Consider the following 15,325-nt stretch of genomic DNA (forward strand, 5'->3'; position numbering starts at 1 on the left):
AAAATATATTTCTTTGGATAAATTTTATACTGGTATCTCTGTAACTCTTTCTTTTCCAAGGTTCTCCTCTCTGTGGAGCAGAGATGGTGTGGCAGTCTGTAGAGGAGAAGGAGTTGCAGACAGATTTCTTCTGACTGAGCACTGTGTTCTTTTTGCACTTTGGTGCCAATGCTCAACTTTTTGCAGACTTTTTGCTGTCTGCAGCATTCCAGATAAGGAAAGAAGGAAGAACAAAATATCTTTCTCTTTTTCCAACAAGAGATGATCTAGGCAGCTTAAAACCGTAGTGCTTTTTTTCTTACTGTGTCCCAATTTCAGTACTTCCATTATTTGGATACATGTGTAGAATGCTTGCTTGCTATTAAACCTCACTGTGTTTCCATGTTAGAACTGACATTTCTGTTACAGAGAAGGTATATGTTTCACATGCTTCCTCTAATGGTTAATGCAGGTTTTTAGGCTACTGAATAAAAGATGTAAGATGAAATCCGCTCATAAAGTAGTACGAGAGTACCATCAGTTGAGACTGCCATGGCAAAAACCTGTTAATTATATTGGGGTTTATTTTTAATTTGTTCTTGCTGGGGGGTTGTTTGTTTGGGTTTTTTTTTTTTTTTTGCTGTTGACTCTGTGTATAGTTAAAATGCCAAATTAGATTTATAGTAGCTTAAAGTTGTATTAAGTGATATTTTGCTTTCTGTAATTCTGTTATAAAATAAAGTTGTTTATTCTCTGTATGACTTTTGGCACTCAGACATAAGCTTGGAGGATATTAGAAGTGAGCAGATTACTTCTGAGAACTGCAATTCTAGAGGTCACAGAACCTTAAAAAACAGGATTAGTGCAAGGGGTCTGCAGGGCTGCCAGAAGGGTGGCACAATTGCCTGGTACTTAAGTACCATCATTTTCTAAACATCTTCCAATAAACCCCTGATTTCTGTAGTTAAAAGAAGAAATCTTCAGCTGCCAAAACAGAGGAGATTTGAACTTTGCGCTGGAAGTTGAAATGCTCCCCAGTCCACAAGACGTTCTACTGAGTTCATTGAGATAGGATCTACTGTGGTTTTCAGATAACAAAACAAATCATAAAACTTCTGACTACATTCTTCTTCACTTCTGAGCAGTGTATTTTTGGTGCTGTTCTCAGTTTAGACGGCTGCCATCTGTCAGCACACTTGTCTAGCAGAAGTTCTCCTTGGCTTTGGCTCTGCGTGCTTGGGATAACGTATGACAACAGTAACAGAGATGTTAATTTCTATATGTACCTAGTCCTCTCAACTGCAGCCACATTACCTGGGAAATTAGCAGGCAACAGTCTTTCCTGCTTTCCTTCAAAACCAGAGGTATTGTGCTTTTCAAAAAGGGGAGGAGAACCCCATCCAGCTTGATAACACTGTCACAACGCTGTGTGAGTAGGGTAGGGATGTTGTCAAAGAAGTGGCAAGTTTGGGATGTGTAAATGTAGGTTAAAAGGGACGCACACACATTTAGAAGGATGTCTCAGTGGATTTTTCCTACAAAAGTGTAATAAAAAGCGATATAAAAATATTTGAGGTATTTTTGATATGGTGTAGTATTAGTTGCAGATCTCTTTTGGTGGGAGGACAGCATGTTGCTTGAATTCATTGATTTAGGATTGGTCTGATTAGTTAGACAGTAGATCAGTATTGGTTTAATTGCACTTGTATTTAATCCTTAAAACTGCAAATACAATATTCTTGAAACAATATTATTTCCACTGAGATATGTCTTTCTTCAAATACTAATAGAACTATTTGTCAGTGAAAAATTAATAGTATTTTCAGGTCAGCATGGCTTGTGCATAGCTGTCATTTCCACTGATTAAATATGTACTAATTAAACAGCCATTGTCATGCAGAAAAACCTAAGCCCTAAGTGGGATCAGTCATAAAAATAGTCAAGGTTTACAGATACAGGTATGTAATTATTCAAATTATCTGGAATATTGTGCAATTCTAAAGTCTCATTGTTACCTTTTTATATATAATATACCTACAGCAAAAACTACAACATGCAAAAAAAGAAATTGTTCTCAAGGCACTTCACAAACCAGCTTTATAATACATGGGCAATTTCAAATACAATTACAGCAATTAATTCTGCTTTAATACTTTGAAAAGTGAGTCATGTGGGTCTTAAAATAAAAACTTAATATATCTTCATTTTTAATAATGATAACCTCAGGGTTCATAATAAATGTTGGACTCATTCTATAGATTATTTCTCAGATAAAGCATTTTTAAATGGCAGGTATGCAACTCCAATGAAAAACTTTAAACAAAAGGTTTATTGCTCGAAGCAATGAGGAACTATAGTACAAAGTGTTTCTTAAAGTATTCTTCTATTTGACAGTCCAGCTGAATAACAACTTTTAATTGGGCCACAGAAGACATCCAACAGATGGAATAAAATACTGACTACACCTCTGGAAGATCTGAAACTTTTGATTTTCAGGCTGCTCAGTTGTTTGGGGCTTTCATACTGCACTTGAAAAAAAGAGCAGTAATATTAATACAAATTACAAGCATTGGAAATGCTGTGATAATTCCCGTGCTAAAATATTCTGTTTGGTTTGAGGCAAATCCTTCCAGAGTTTTTGGAGGTAAGTCTATATGAATGTCTCTGCTGGGCCAGGCTGAGTGACTAGCTCTCCCAGATCTCTGTCTCTGAGGCTACTGGTACTTGCCTTGGGGTGTGTGTAACTATGATTACAATATTAGAAAGTAGCACTTTCCCAAATATTCTTCCAGCCTCAAGTGATTTTCTAATACTTGCTGGTGTATCAGTCTTTATCAGTATTTCTCTGCCTCTTGATTTTTAGCTAATTGCTTTTAAAAAATTTCCTCTAGCAGGCATTTAACCCTTCAGTGTGTCTTAAGGAAAAAAAGAACCAAAAGCAATTTTTGTGTCTTTGGAACCTGCCCCTGCTCTAGCATCCTTGAACAGCATCACTGAAGACTTTGGAATAGATACCCATCAATCACTCTCTTCAGTAATTCCCCAGCCAAAAGTGCTCTCTCAATTCTTTATCACTTTATCATCTCTCTCAATACCTTTCCAACTTAGGTGTTGAGACCTGAAATTTTGTTCTGGGAAGCGAAGGGGAAGCAGTCACAGGCAGGAAGGTTTTAAATGTGCTTACTGGTTGTAGGTGGAGTAGAGTCTAACTTCACATTATTGCTAGAGACTGGAGAGAGAGGACCCTTCAGAGACAGCAGTAATTGAAGGTAAGTTATTTCCTTGCAATTACTCTCCATATATATGTAGATAATTTTGCTTGTACAATTTATCTAGACAAAGATGTTGTTCTGTGGTGTCATTTAAATATGTGCGTTCCCTTTTTGAAGGAGTTGTATGGAGTGTTTCATGCTGGTGGCATGAAAACATATTTCTTGACACTTTTCAGTAATGGAACTGAAAACAACAAGGCCTGAGAATTTTCACTGCCTGTTACTAAGTCATGAATGTCAGATCCTCCTACATGTTAGCAGTTACAGTTCAATAAGCAGCTCTGTCAAAGGCACTGAGTGTATGTATCTAGTATTATTTTTGGTATCCATACCACTATTTTACAATGAAGTGCTGTTTAAGAGTGTTACCACTTCTTGGCAGTTCAAATCTCCCCATTCTCAGGCATGCTGTGGAATTAACAAAATCAATTTTCATTCTGTATTTTTTACATGTGATCCTGGCCAGTCTTTTCTTGGGCAGTGAGAGAGTGAGTATTTGGGATTCTGTGTGTTAGAATTCCATTAACATCTGATCAATATCCCAGATCACTGCTTTAAGGCAGCGTCCTTCTTAAATGTAGAAAATAAACTCTTTGCAGCAGCTGTCTCAACTTCCTTGCAAAAATTGTGTTTCCATTTCCAAACAATTGCCTCTTCACCTGTGCAATGTATTCTGTGTTTGCACAGATGTAAACCATTGTGACGAATTATGTCTTTTTTAATTTGGGTAGTATTAAATGGGGGAGAGATTGTAAGGGTACTTGCTGTTTAAATTCTTTTTTGCTCTACAGACTTTGATAAATTACAGTGTTTTTTTAAACCTGTGGTCATGGCCCTATTAGTATTTCTATAAAATGATTTCAAGGACTTCTTAAAACTCTATGAGAACTGAAACTGTGCAAACCACACATAATCTCAGAAAAGTCATTATCCACTCTCGCAGGGTGAGTAATGACAAACAGCTTTAATGAAAGGTAATTGCAGACAGCAATCATTAGCAGACAGAGACAGTAAACACTGAGGACAGTAATGAAAGTCACTTCTCATTCCTTGCCAGTTTGGGTTTAAACTTGAGAGTCAGAGAAGATAACAGCCAGTAGTACTTGCAAACTATTTGAGTTGCACTGTTGTGGGCCATCTGCCACAGGCAATCTGAGATGCACCTAAAACTGCATCTACAGCTTTCCATGGTTTCAAAATTCAGCGTTTCTGGTCAGCAGAGAGAAATCCTTTTGTTTCCTGCTACTGTTACATTTTGCTTCCAAATTCTGTGGAAATGATACTTTACAAAACCCACAATCTTTCCCGAAGTGTACAAGCTAATAAATGTCACTTCCCCTTCAAAACCCTTTTAAATTTCCCAGATGTCAGTGCTTGACATCAACTTGTTACTTATGCATCTCGATTCCGTAAGGCTGCCTGCCTTGGATGTGCCAGCTCAGCTCTCTCAGGAGCTCATTATGTCCTTTCTCCTTGGCAGGCCAGGGAGGGGCTGGTGAGTAGGGCACTGTCCCTCCCCCCAAATCCTGGGGCACACAAGGGAACCAAGGCAGTTCCATTGCAGGAGGCCTCTGATCTCTGCTGAGCTGCTCAGAGCTGCTTGCAAGACCTCTGGATGGCAGCAGCTGTTTCATTAGGATGGCACAGCACTGGCTTCTCCTCTCCAGTTTCGTTTTCATGTGTGCTATTTATTTACAGCTGGTTATTGTTACCCCTGCAGCACTGAGTGCTGGGTTTAAGCTTGCTTCCTGAGACGTGAAGCTCCCTTAAATGTCCTTGAGTTCTTGTATCTGCTCTCATTTTGTCTGGATCTCCTGGGTTTCCTCCATGGGCCACGGTGATTCATGAAGGCATTCCTAGAGTCTTGTGCCATGACAATTTCCTCCTCGACTGAAAAATAATTCAAACAACACAAAAATTCCATAAGAATATGCTGATTTCTTATGGTTAGTTTTTATAAAGAAAAAGAGCTGTCTTTTGTTCATAACAACTAATCTTGCTAAGGTGAAGGTGTCTAAAGAGCACTCTTATTAGCACTCTTAAGAGCACTGTTATTAGTTTGCCCATGATCCTAGAGGGAAATCTTCTGATTGTGAGTCTGGGGCTGTTACTGTGCCCTGTGAAGTGCTAACATGGACTATTGACATCAGCAGAAATGCTCTGTTTTCAATGCCTCCACAGCTTTCAATCAGAATAAAACCCTTAAACAACAGCAAAGAGCATAGTTAGTTTACACTGGCAATTCATGTTCTGCTTTATAGAACTGTGCTGTGAGAACCTTGATCTGGCCTGATCCTCCTGATGCTGCCTGTGGTACAGACAGAGCAGGAAAATTCTTGCTGCCCACATAACTGGACATCTTCAGAGCACAACTGTGCTGTTGGAGGCTTGGAGAGTATTTGAAGAAGGACGGAGAAACAGAGAAAATTTTAAAAAAATTTAAAACCCCATAAAATACTTGTCATTGCTAATTGTTCAGAAGAAACATGGGCTGTTTTTGTTAGATTATTTGGTTTTATTTATAAAGTATTTAGATACTGACATATTTATGCAGAGCTTCTCTCTCGCTGCACAAAGAAAAATTAAATGCTTATTTAACAACGAAAAAATTCTCTCCTTTTTTCTTTTTTCTTTTTTCTTTTTTTTTTTCAGTAAAAGAGATCTAGGAAAATAGGCAGCTGAAATCTGCAGAATTTCTGTTGTTTTGTAGGAGAGATAGCATTTGAAGGAGTCTGTTCTCAGGCTTATCTGTTCCTCTCACCTGATGGTCTTAAGCTAAAGCTGGCTCCACTTGCTTGTACAGGGAGAGCTGCTCAGGATGTTTTGTGTGAGTTGGCTGGAGGCCAAAACACTAGGTTGGTCTCTGACAGTCTCAGCTCAAGGAAAAGAAGATCTTGGAGGCAGAGCTGGGAATGCAATGCCCGAAGTATTACATAGACAGGAATTCATCTCACATCCTCTTGAGAATCCCAGCCAGAACACCTGTGATCTGCAAACTAAAGTGTCTGCTTTCCTGAGGCATTGAAAAGCCAGATGACTCCCTTCAAGCATCCTTCTTGGTTTTGAGAGAGAGAAGCAAGGCAGCAATATTCCTTTGGCAAATTAGTCTGCCAGCTACCTCATTCACCTCTCTCTTACACCCTTGATTACTAATCTCAGAAAATTTACAAAACCATTGCTTGCCTAAACTCATTACAAATCCAAGGCTAAATTTTCTGTGCTGTAAGAGAAGCAGAATTTAACATCTGGTGCTGTAGATTATTTACAGACCTGCAGCAAGTGTGTCTAAGGAGGATATGAGTGCTGTGGAAAAAGGCAGGACGGTCTGTTTCAGCAGTTGATCATGCCTCAAAAATGCAAATGTCTGTGCAGTTTTTTCAGATGGGTTCATCTGGCTTAATGAAAGTATTGTCTGAGCCCCAGCAAAATACCTGAACTGATGGGATCAGTAGCCCACCTGCTTTTCCTGGCTTGCTTCATCCTAGCTGGAATAGGAAAGTGAGAGCATCACCTGGTAACAGGGAGTTCAATAGCAGCTCAGTATTATTTCATAAAAACTAATGTCTGACTTTATATGAGCACAGAGCTCTGTAATTTACTGATAATTTAGGGAAAGGGAAAATCTTTTTATCTGCTTTTATCTGAAGTCAAATGCAGTAATGTCACTAGTTTTCATTTCAACCACTTTCAAGTAAGAAAACTATTGTCCTATTACTTAGCCTTCCTATTTCCTCACAGGTACTGAACTGCACAATGTTTTGGCAGTGCTCTGTTTTTTGTTTTATTAGCATGTGAAAAACCACCAGCACCTTGCTCTGAGAATAATCTATAACCCAAGGCAGGGCTGGGTTAGGCATGTGGAGCAGGCTTCCTTTGCAGATTAATTCAGCATCTGAAAGCACATCTTGAACAGGAAGTGTTCTAGTTTTAGCAGCCTGAAGGTAACCTGAGGTGTGTGCTCATATGCAAACAGCTTTCCACTGTTAGAGCCTCAGATCTAAAGGCCTGGAGAGTTACACAAAATAGGAAGTTTTTTTATTTTTCATTTCAGGCTGCCATCAAGACTGGATGGTCTGAGGTACAGGGTGCTCCTGTCTAAAGAAACTCCCTGCCTGCTACAAGTGTAGCCCAGTTGGGCCAGGTGAGCAGCCTTGATTCTCAGTACAGATGTGTTACAATCACTGCACAATTTCATTGGGATCAGGGTTTGGTTTTGTTTTACTCAGAAGATGGATTTTTGAAGTGAGTTTAAGCTAATTTAGAATAGAAAAGGCAACATGGCAAATGTACACTTAGGTACAAAGTAAGAGCAAATACATACTTTTGAAAGAACACAGACACATACTCAAAGCCCAATTACTTATAGGGTGTAACTGCTGCTACCTGCCTCATTGAAGACTTGCACAGTGTAATCACAGAAGAAAATGATCTGTACTTTAACTGCCTTTTTTTTTTATTCTGGTTGCCCCTTCTATGGTGTTAAACAGTAAAATTTCCTATAGTATAGTTTATAAAACTATGGCATTTTAAATGAGGGTCAATTCAAGTTGTAAACAAATACCTGTAGTGTTTTTCAAACAGGAAATGGTCTAAAATACAGTACAGCTTTATAAAATTGTTTTTGATCATAGTTGTCTTCAGTTTAGTTAACGGTACAAGCCTAAGTTTCCTGTTGAATGAGGTTTGTCTCCCTCCCCAGTCTTTGTCCCCAAGTCCTGGCTCACCTTCTCTGAGTTTGATCCTGAAGTAGACAATTAGCAGCAGCAGGAGTAAAGTCACGGGCATAAAGATCCCAGCAAAGAGAACAGAAGCAGGCAGCTCCCTCACAAACACTGACAGGACGTAACCTACGCTCATTTTCCTCTCTGGAAACCGTGCCAAGCTGGATCCTTCAGGTCTCCAAGTCTGGACCTTATTTATTCTGCTTTCCTCCTTTTCCCCCTGATGGACATTCTGCCCTTTGCTCAGGCCATTATCTCTTTTTGGACTTTGGTTTGTTTGTGTAGGTCTGTGATCCCAGCAGTACTGGAGCTCACTCACAAAGTTACTCAACAACAAAGTTTAAAAGTGTGTGTTGAAGTAATGCAGGGCTTTGAAACCTGTGGATGTTGGGCTGGGCAGGGCTCAATATGTGAGGCTGCTGCTGCTTTTTGAGCAGTGTGGGTTCTGTCATCTGCTAACACTGTACAGGCCATTCTGAATAGTAAGCACCTTCTTCCTAGATGTATTATTAATTTTACTGTAGATCTCAAATTCTCACTCAGGGTGAGGACCCTGTTGTACATTCCACTCAGGCACACATGTGGCCTCAGCTCTGAAGAGTTTTCAGACCAAACCACTGTGGGCAAGAAGCTGTGGTGATGAGGGGCCAACAGCATTCTTTCCAAAGGGCAGCTGCAGAACAGTGAAACTCAGGAAGGTTTCTTTCTTAGTGAAGTTGAAAATGTATGATTTGGGGGCAGAGAATTCAAGAACCTCTTAAATGTTCAAATAGTTCCCTTTTTCCCATCTGGTCACCAGCCTATGGCAAAACTGTGCCTTACATACATTGATCTTCTTAATACATTTTTTTAAAGATGATTAGTCATTTTATAGTCCTCTACACCTTCAGATTTGCAACCATACTGTAAGCAGTTCTGTCCAAGCATCCAGAAAGACTGTGCAGTTTGCTTCACTTTTTGGGTAGGTGGGTAGGCTGGAACCAAGGGGAAATGCAGTAGATTTTTAGACTTTCAAGAGAAAGAGGTATTTCTGTGTTCACCTTGTTTTCTTCACCCATTGTTTTCAAGAGGCAAACAACCTCACCTAAAAACTATTTGAAGTTTTTTGAACTGTAAGATATTTGAGGTCCTGTCTTTTTAACAAGTGATGGGCACTATAATGTTTGCAGACTAATTTCTTGTTTTGTTAATTACCTGCTGTTGTAGCTGATAAAAGAGCAAATGGTGTGTCTCTTATTTCTTGCTTATCCTTGCTCAGCTCCAGCTTCGTTGTATCTTATTCTGTTTTTTCTACAAGATGTTTGACCTCATTCTTTAAGTGCTTTATGAACCACTGATGAAAAGCATAGATTAAAAGCCAGATGGTGAAGATATTAATATTATTATAGGCCCATCTGTTGCCAGATAATTCCTTCCTTGAATAGATACCTGTCAGCTGGGATCAATAAATTCCTTAGACTTTTTAAATTTGTGCATGAAAAGTTAATTCCTTTTTTTTTTTTAGACTATTGTGATTGTTGTTGTTTGGGTTTGCAAAACAGTTGCAGTATTTTATGAACACTCTTCTGGCAGATTTTTTTAAATTCCTCCCTAACTGATGTTCTTATATAAAAATATCATGAGTAGTCAGAGAGCTCAGTCTTTGAGAGTGAAGTCTGTGACTGAATTCTGAGCACTGACATAACAAAATGGGCCCGGATATAGTTCTCTTTGATACGCCTGGTATGGACCATAATGATGTTTATGGGCACTAAATACCTCTACACAGGGGCAAAATACTTGGATTTTTTAAACTGGGTTACTGTGTGTGCCTGTGATACCATTTCTTTCTGTCAAATGAGGTGAAGTAAGTAGCTTGACTTGCTTGTCACACCTGCCTCTGGTGGTTTCAGGCGTCTGAGGGATTCAAAGTGGTTAATTTTTGCTGAGGAAGAATAAGAAAATTCTCAACTCTCCACATTGTGAGTTGAAATAAGAATAAGAAAATCTCAACTCTCTACATTTGTACAACCTCCTTGTGAAATGGCAGCTGCCAGCTCTGATCTCAGCAGTGAGGAACAAAACTTGGCTCGTGGCTGCTCAGGGTGGCAGACATGTAATGCAAATTTCCATATTGAAGCGGGATAAATGCAATGGAAAGGAGGTCAAACACATTTTTGCCATGAAGGCAGTTGATTTCCCACCTGGGCTGGCTGGGATGGTTTTTGTTAAGCCAAGGGGAGCTCTGCTGCTGGGCGGGCAGGTTGTTTGCAGCAGCAATGCCTCGCGTGTCGTCTGCCACAGCCAGAGGAAAACTGGGGAATGTGGGCCAGGCATGGATTACTGACACAGGAACATATGGTTTCCTGGCTGATCTGTGGAGTTTGGGTGTGTTTGGGAAAATAGATGGATTCACAGGCTTTGTGAACTTGTCACTCACTGTTCACCCACTGGTAAAAGAGACTGATGGCTTGTTACCCCTACAGCACTGCAGGGTGGGCCTGCCCAAAGTTTGCCTTATATTAACAGGGATTTCAGCCATTTCAAAGTTTTCCTTTTGACTTGAATCAGAAACCTAATTTCCTGTGAGAAGGAATTTCAAGAGCATTAATAGCCAATAAAATTCTTATTTCAGCTCTGTCATTTTGATTATTTGCAAGAAATGTGAACACAAATGAATTAATTCAAACTTCAAATGAGTTTCTATTTTCCAAACTTGCCAACTAACACCAGAATTATGAACATCACACCCACCTTGTTGGAAGGAATTACTTTTACTGCTCATCTCTCTGTGTGTGTGTGTGTGTGTGTGTGTGTGTGTGTGTGTGTGTGTGTGTGTGTTAAGGACACATATTCTCACACACATTCTTGTTGAATATTTTGTTTCAATCACAGTTTCCAAAGGAAAATGTTCTCTTAAAATTTCTAGATGGATTTAGTAGGGAATATAAAAAGGCAAAGAAGTACCTATTGGTGCTGAGGGGACAGGGGAAGATGTGCCTGTAAAGACTGAACTGCAATAAATGAAGAAAACTTGGTTATTGCAGGTGCTCAAGAGCCATGGCAGAAGCCAAGATGCTCAAGTTCTGTACAGGCAAATTGCCAACGTGCACAGCAGATGATCTTGCAGAGCTGAGGTTGCTCTTTCTTAGAGAAGACGCTGAAAAATTTGCTGTAAGACTGAAACTTTTTGTCAATCCATATTTCTGTCATTATGGTGGAAAGAGGAAGCAGGAGTTTGGTCCTGGCTCAGTAAGGACAGAGCCTTCCAGCACACACCAGTGGGTCAAAATCTTGTTCCTCCCCGAGCCAAGGCTGGAATTGGCCCCAGAGGACTGGATATTCCCAGGAGTGTCCCTAGCCCAGGATGAGTGTTGGTAAGCTGGGTAAGGCTGTTGGTGAATTAGTAAGTTTACACTGCTCAGAAAACACATTTTGGGTGAAAAAGGGCTTTAGTTCCTGGGGCTATCAAGGCACAAGGTTTCCTGAACTGTATATTAAGGTTATTAAATTTAAATGAACATTTAGACCTATCTTTATCCTGGATGTTCTGCTAGAACACCAAAACTGTCTGTTCTCCGTTCCAACATAAATTCAATAAAGGTTATTAGATCGGGTAGTTTGATATCTTTCTTATTACAGGCAATTTCATTTCCTTCCATGTCCTCTGCAGAATCCAATAAATTGATTGAGGCTTGTTTTCCCAAAAAGCACTTAGCCTTTGTTTGAAAACATCAGGAGACAGAAAATCATCTGTCCCTTTCCATTATGTAAATGATGTAAAGCACCCACTTCATGTCTGGTTTAGAGCTTGTCATGGTCCTGCTTTCAGCCACTTGTTCTCCCTGCGCCTTCCTTGGGGCAACAGGGAGTTTTAGGAGACCTGTTATTTTTCCCCTGTGAAAGAACTTATGCCTGGAAGTGTCATGTCTCAATCTCTTTCCTGTTAAGCAACCCATTCTGGTCTCTTAATTCCTTACAGCAGGAAATATGGGGGAGGGGGGGTTTCCCATCCTTGAAACTTCCTTGCAGGTTTTCTGTGCTTTGTCTAATTTTTAAAGGTATCTTTTAAAACGTGGGCATCCTGGCAGTTGCAATTTCATAACAGTTTCACCTGAGACAGGTAAATTCATGTCTCTATTCCCACTTGCTAATCAATTTTTCACTCATTAGGTGGGCTTGTGAGGTCCTGATTGGTAGAGCATTTGGAGGCACTTGAATTACACATCTGCTTGCTGTCTCAGTCCTCTTCAGCATTGTGGTTGCCCAGTGCAAGTTTTAGAGAAAATTTTTGTTTGGAAATGTTATAATGGCTTGTGTCATGATAAACCCAACAAAGGATCCAGATCACACAGCCTAACTGCTTGTTACTTCTCCTTACTGCTTAGCAGCAAACCTTTGATTATCTGTACCTTTTAGAAGTGCTGATTTTATGGAATTTTTTCCTTCCCTCTCCTACTTTGCTGATTTTCTACTTTCTTGCTTTTCTAGTACAAGTATTTGTGTCTGCATAGTGTGAACTGTTTCAAGTTATTGATCCAGCTCAAAAGCTGGATAAGCTGTTTCTGGGCTTTGAGGGAAAATGTTAATGAGATTATTGTGAATCTGGACCCATTTTCTGGTTGAGTTTGTAGATGGCTTTGCTGCCAGATGTGTAACCACTGCCTCACCAGAAGCACTGCAGCAGCTACCCTGTGGATATGACTTTTAAGATCCCTGTAGCAATTCCAAATTCATGACTTGTGTGCTCTATTCATATAGAAAAGTGATTACTTTTTAATGAGCACATCTTGTGCTATTGATTCAAGTGCCTTAGGACTTCCAGGTGTATTGAAGCTGTGGTTGACTTTATCAAAGACACTTGTAATCTCATTAACAAAGTAACATCTATTTTGCATAAACTATGCTAAGTAGCTTATTTATATTCTGATTTTCTATCTCTTTGAACAATCTTTGCATTCTCCATGGCTTGCATTTAGTTTTTTTACCCATAACTAGTATGGGAGAAAAAAACACTATTTGAGTGTTGGCATGAAAATAATGGGTTTCTAGGCTTCTCAATATTGTGATTAAGATTTATTATGAAAAAATAGCTGAAGTGAAAAAATGCCAAAACCTTCTTGGCCAACTTCCAGGCCTCTTTCAGGTTTCTTGATTTTCAAAGTTCAGAACAGCTTATTTAAATTTCAGCTTTGTAGTTAATCACCTGTACAGGTGAATAGTAATCTACCTGTGCCCAAACATCTGGCAGTGGTACAAATGGATGAGCCTTTTCTTTGAGCACAAACCAAAATATTCATTGAGAGTAACACATTCTATACATTATTGCTTAAACCACCCTGATATGAGCAGCTGTCAACATCTCTCTTGCTTCCAGTACAATTTTTAAAGAATAAAAATTCTCATTGTTCCTAATCCTCTGTCCACAGCATTTTCCATAGAGTCCATATTTTATATTCATGGCTTGTCATGCTTGTCCTTGACTTGAAATATGACTAGGCAGAGAGCCAGTAGACTTTTCTTTTGGAACTACTATTTGTATTTCTGTTCAATACAAATTTTAAAGTGTGTCAGGTATTGTAAGTTAATAAATATTTACTCTCTTCATCGAACAATTTTGCTAAAAATTTTGGAAATGGGTTGATTTCTATTACCCACTACAGTGTGTGTGTGTTTGTGTGTGTTTACAGTTTCTTGTTTGAGCTGCCCACTGTTCACCTGTATCCAATGAGCCTGGTTCCCAATGACCCTCTGTAACCAGCTGCTCCTCACCACTTCCAGCACAGGGACTAATTCACCTGTACCTGGCATAACCTAGTCCTGCAGCATCTCTCCTGACAGCTGAATCCCTTTCTGTTGGAAGACCATGGATCTTTAGAAGCCATATGATGGATGCTCCCTGCGTGAGACTTCAAGGAGTGTATTTAACTGAAGGGTATCTTTTTCTTTTTAATTAAACACTGCAAAACACACTGAATCTCTTTCTGTCTCATCTCTCAGACAGCTCATGGCTGCCTGTCAGTGTGCTTTTCTCCTTGATTAGCAAAGATAAAATCAGTGTAACCTTTAGGCAGTGTAGATAAGTGTGTGAGTGATGAAATATGGTGCTGCTCTGATATGCTGGAAAGACAGAGCCAGGCTGATCTGGGAATGGCTGTACAGTAGTAACACAGGGCTGTCTTTTTGTCTTACCCACATCCAATGGCCCCAGCTGTGATGGCAGTTTGCTGTGTCACTGTTTGCTCAGTGCCAGCTTGCTTTTCTCACAGCAACAAACAAAGCAAGAAGATGTGCTTCTAGAAATTAGAAGAGGCTCAACTTTTATTTGGTGTCCTGATGTGTAACTGATCCTGAAACCACTGGGTAAAGGTCTAGAGAAGTGATCACAGCAGTTGTAAAATGTAAGCTGACTTTTTTTCAGCTGCCTTGATTTCCAATGTGTTATGCTGTTTGTCATGTTTCAGTTGAATTATGCCATTTGTTGCTTCTTGGTTACCTAATACCTCGTGATATTACTTTACAATGTGTCTGCTGCCTTAGTGTTGCTACCCTACCATACCTCAGGGAGTTTTGAGTCACCATGTAGCTGTGGAGTAATGCACTGTTTCTTTTCCCACTTCCCCACAGGAAAAGATGATGGATAGCAGGCTACAGTGGTAAGATTTACAGCTGTGCCCAGCCAGCTCAAGAGGCTGAATTGGAACTGCTCCAGATTCTGCTTCTTGGGCAGCCTGACCCCATTCCCAGCTGATGTTTGGAGTTGTCCTGGGCAGGGCTAGGAGCTCAGGATATTCTATGGTTCCATGACCCAGCACGGGGCTGGGGCAGCTACAATGTGGATAGTGAGGGAGGCTGCTCAGCACCACAGATAGGTTTTGAACCCTGTGAGCAAGCTATGGGGTGAGACTAATGCAGAAGGGTTTTATTTGGTGGCTAAACATGCACAGATGTGTAGCTGCATTGAATTTGAAGCACACCTCTGCAAAGTATAAAAGTGATGTCTTCCAGATCAGAGTGATTCCTAGGGCATGCTGGCTTATTTGTGCCTACTTTTGTGCCTTTAGTGACTTGAGCCACAGCACTTCAGCTACTTTGCAGGACACCTGAGCATTTTGCAGTACCTCTGTGTGACCTTATTAGACATACTTGAGAAACAGCCCGAGTTTCATAGAGTAGATAGAGCTGTAGACAACTCAAGGTCCATATTAAAAGTGTCTGTGCCACTGTTGCTAGTGAGCCAGGTCGTTTCAAGTTGCTCATTATGGGTTTGGCAGACATTTTATGTGGGTTTTCCCTGAGAGATTCCCTCATAGGAAACTGAGCTGTGACCGCCTCCTGTAGCACAGATTCTTTCTCTGGAGAAAAAGGGTTCCT

The 15,325-nt window shown here is 40.0% G+C and overlaps 1 protein-coding gene across 1 annotated transcript; it reads right to left on the reverse strand.

Moving 5' to 3' along the window:
- Positions 1-4,196: 4,196 nt before the first annotated feature.
- SMLR1 (small leucine rich protein 1) lies at positions 4,197-8,213 on the reverse strand. Its single transcript, XM_050972483.1, has 2 exons — positions 7,976-8,213; positions 4,197-5,141 (listed from the first exon to the last, which is right to left on the reverse strand). The coding sequence occupies exons 1-2, from the start codon at positions 8,106-8,108 to the stop codon at positions 4,987-4,989; spliced, it is 288 nt and encodes a 95-aa protein (XP_050828440.1). The 5' UTR covers positions 8,109-8,213; the 3' UTR covers positions 4,197-4,986.
- Positions 8,214-15,325: the final 7,112 nt, after the last annotated feature.

Source organism: Serinus canaria, chromosome 3 (assembly GCF_022539315.1).
Source record: "Serinus canaria isolate serCan28SL12 chromosome 3, serCan2020, whole genome shotgun sequence".
Classification (NCBI taxonomy): domain Eukaryota; kingdom Metazoa; phylum Chordata; class Aves; order Passeriformes; family Fringillidae; genus Serinus; species Serinus canaria.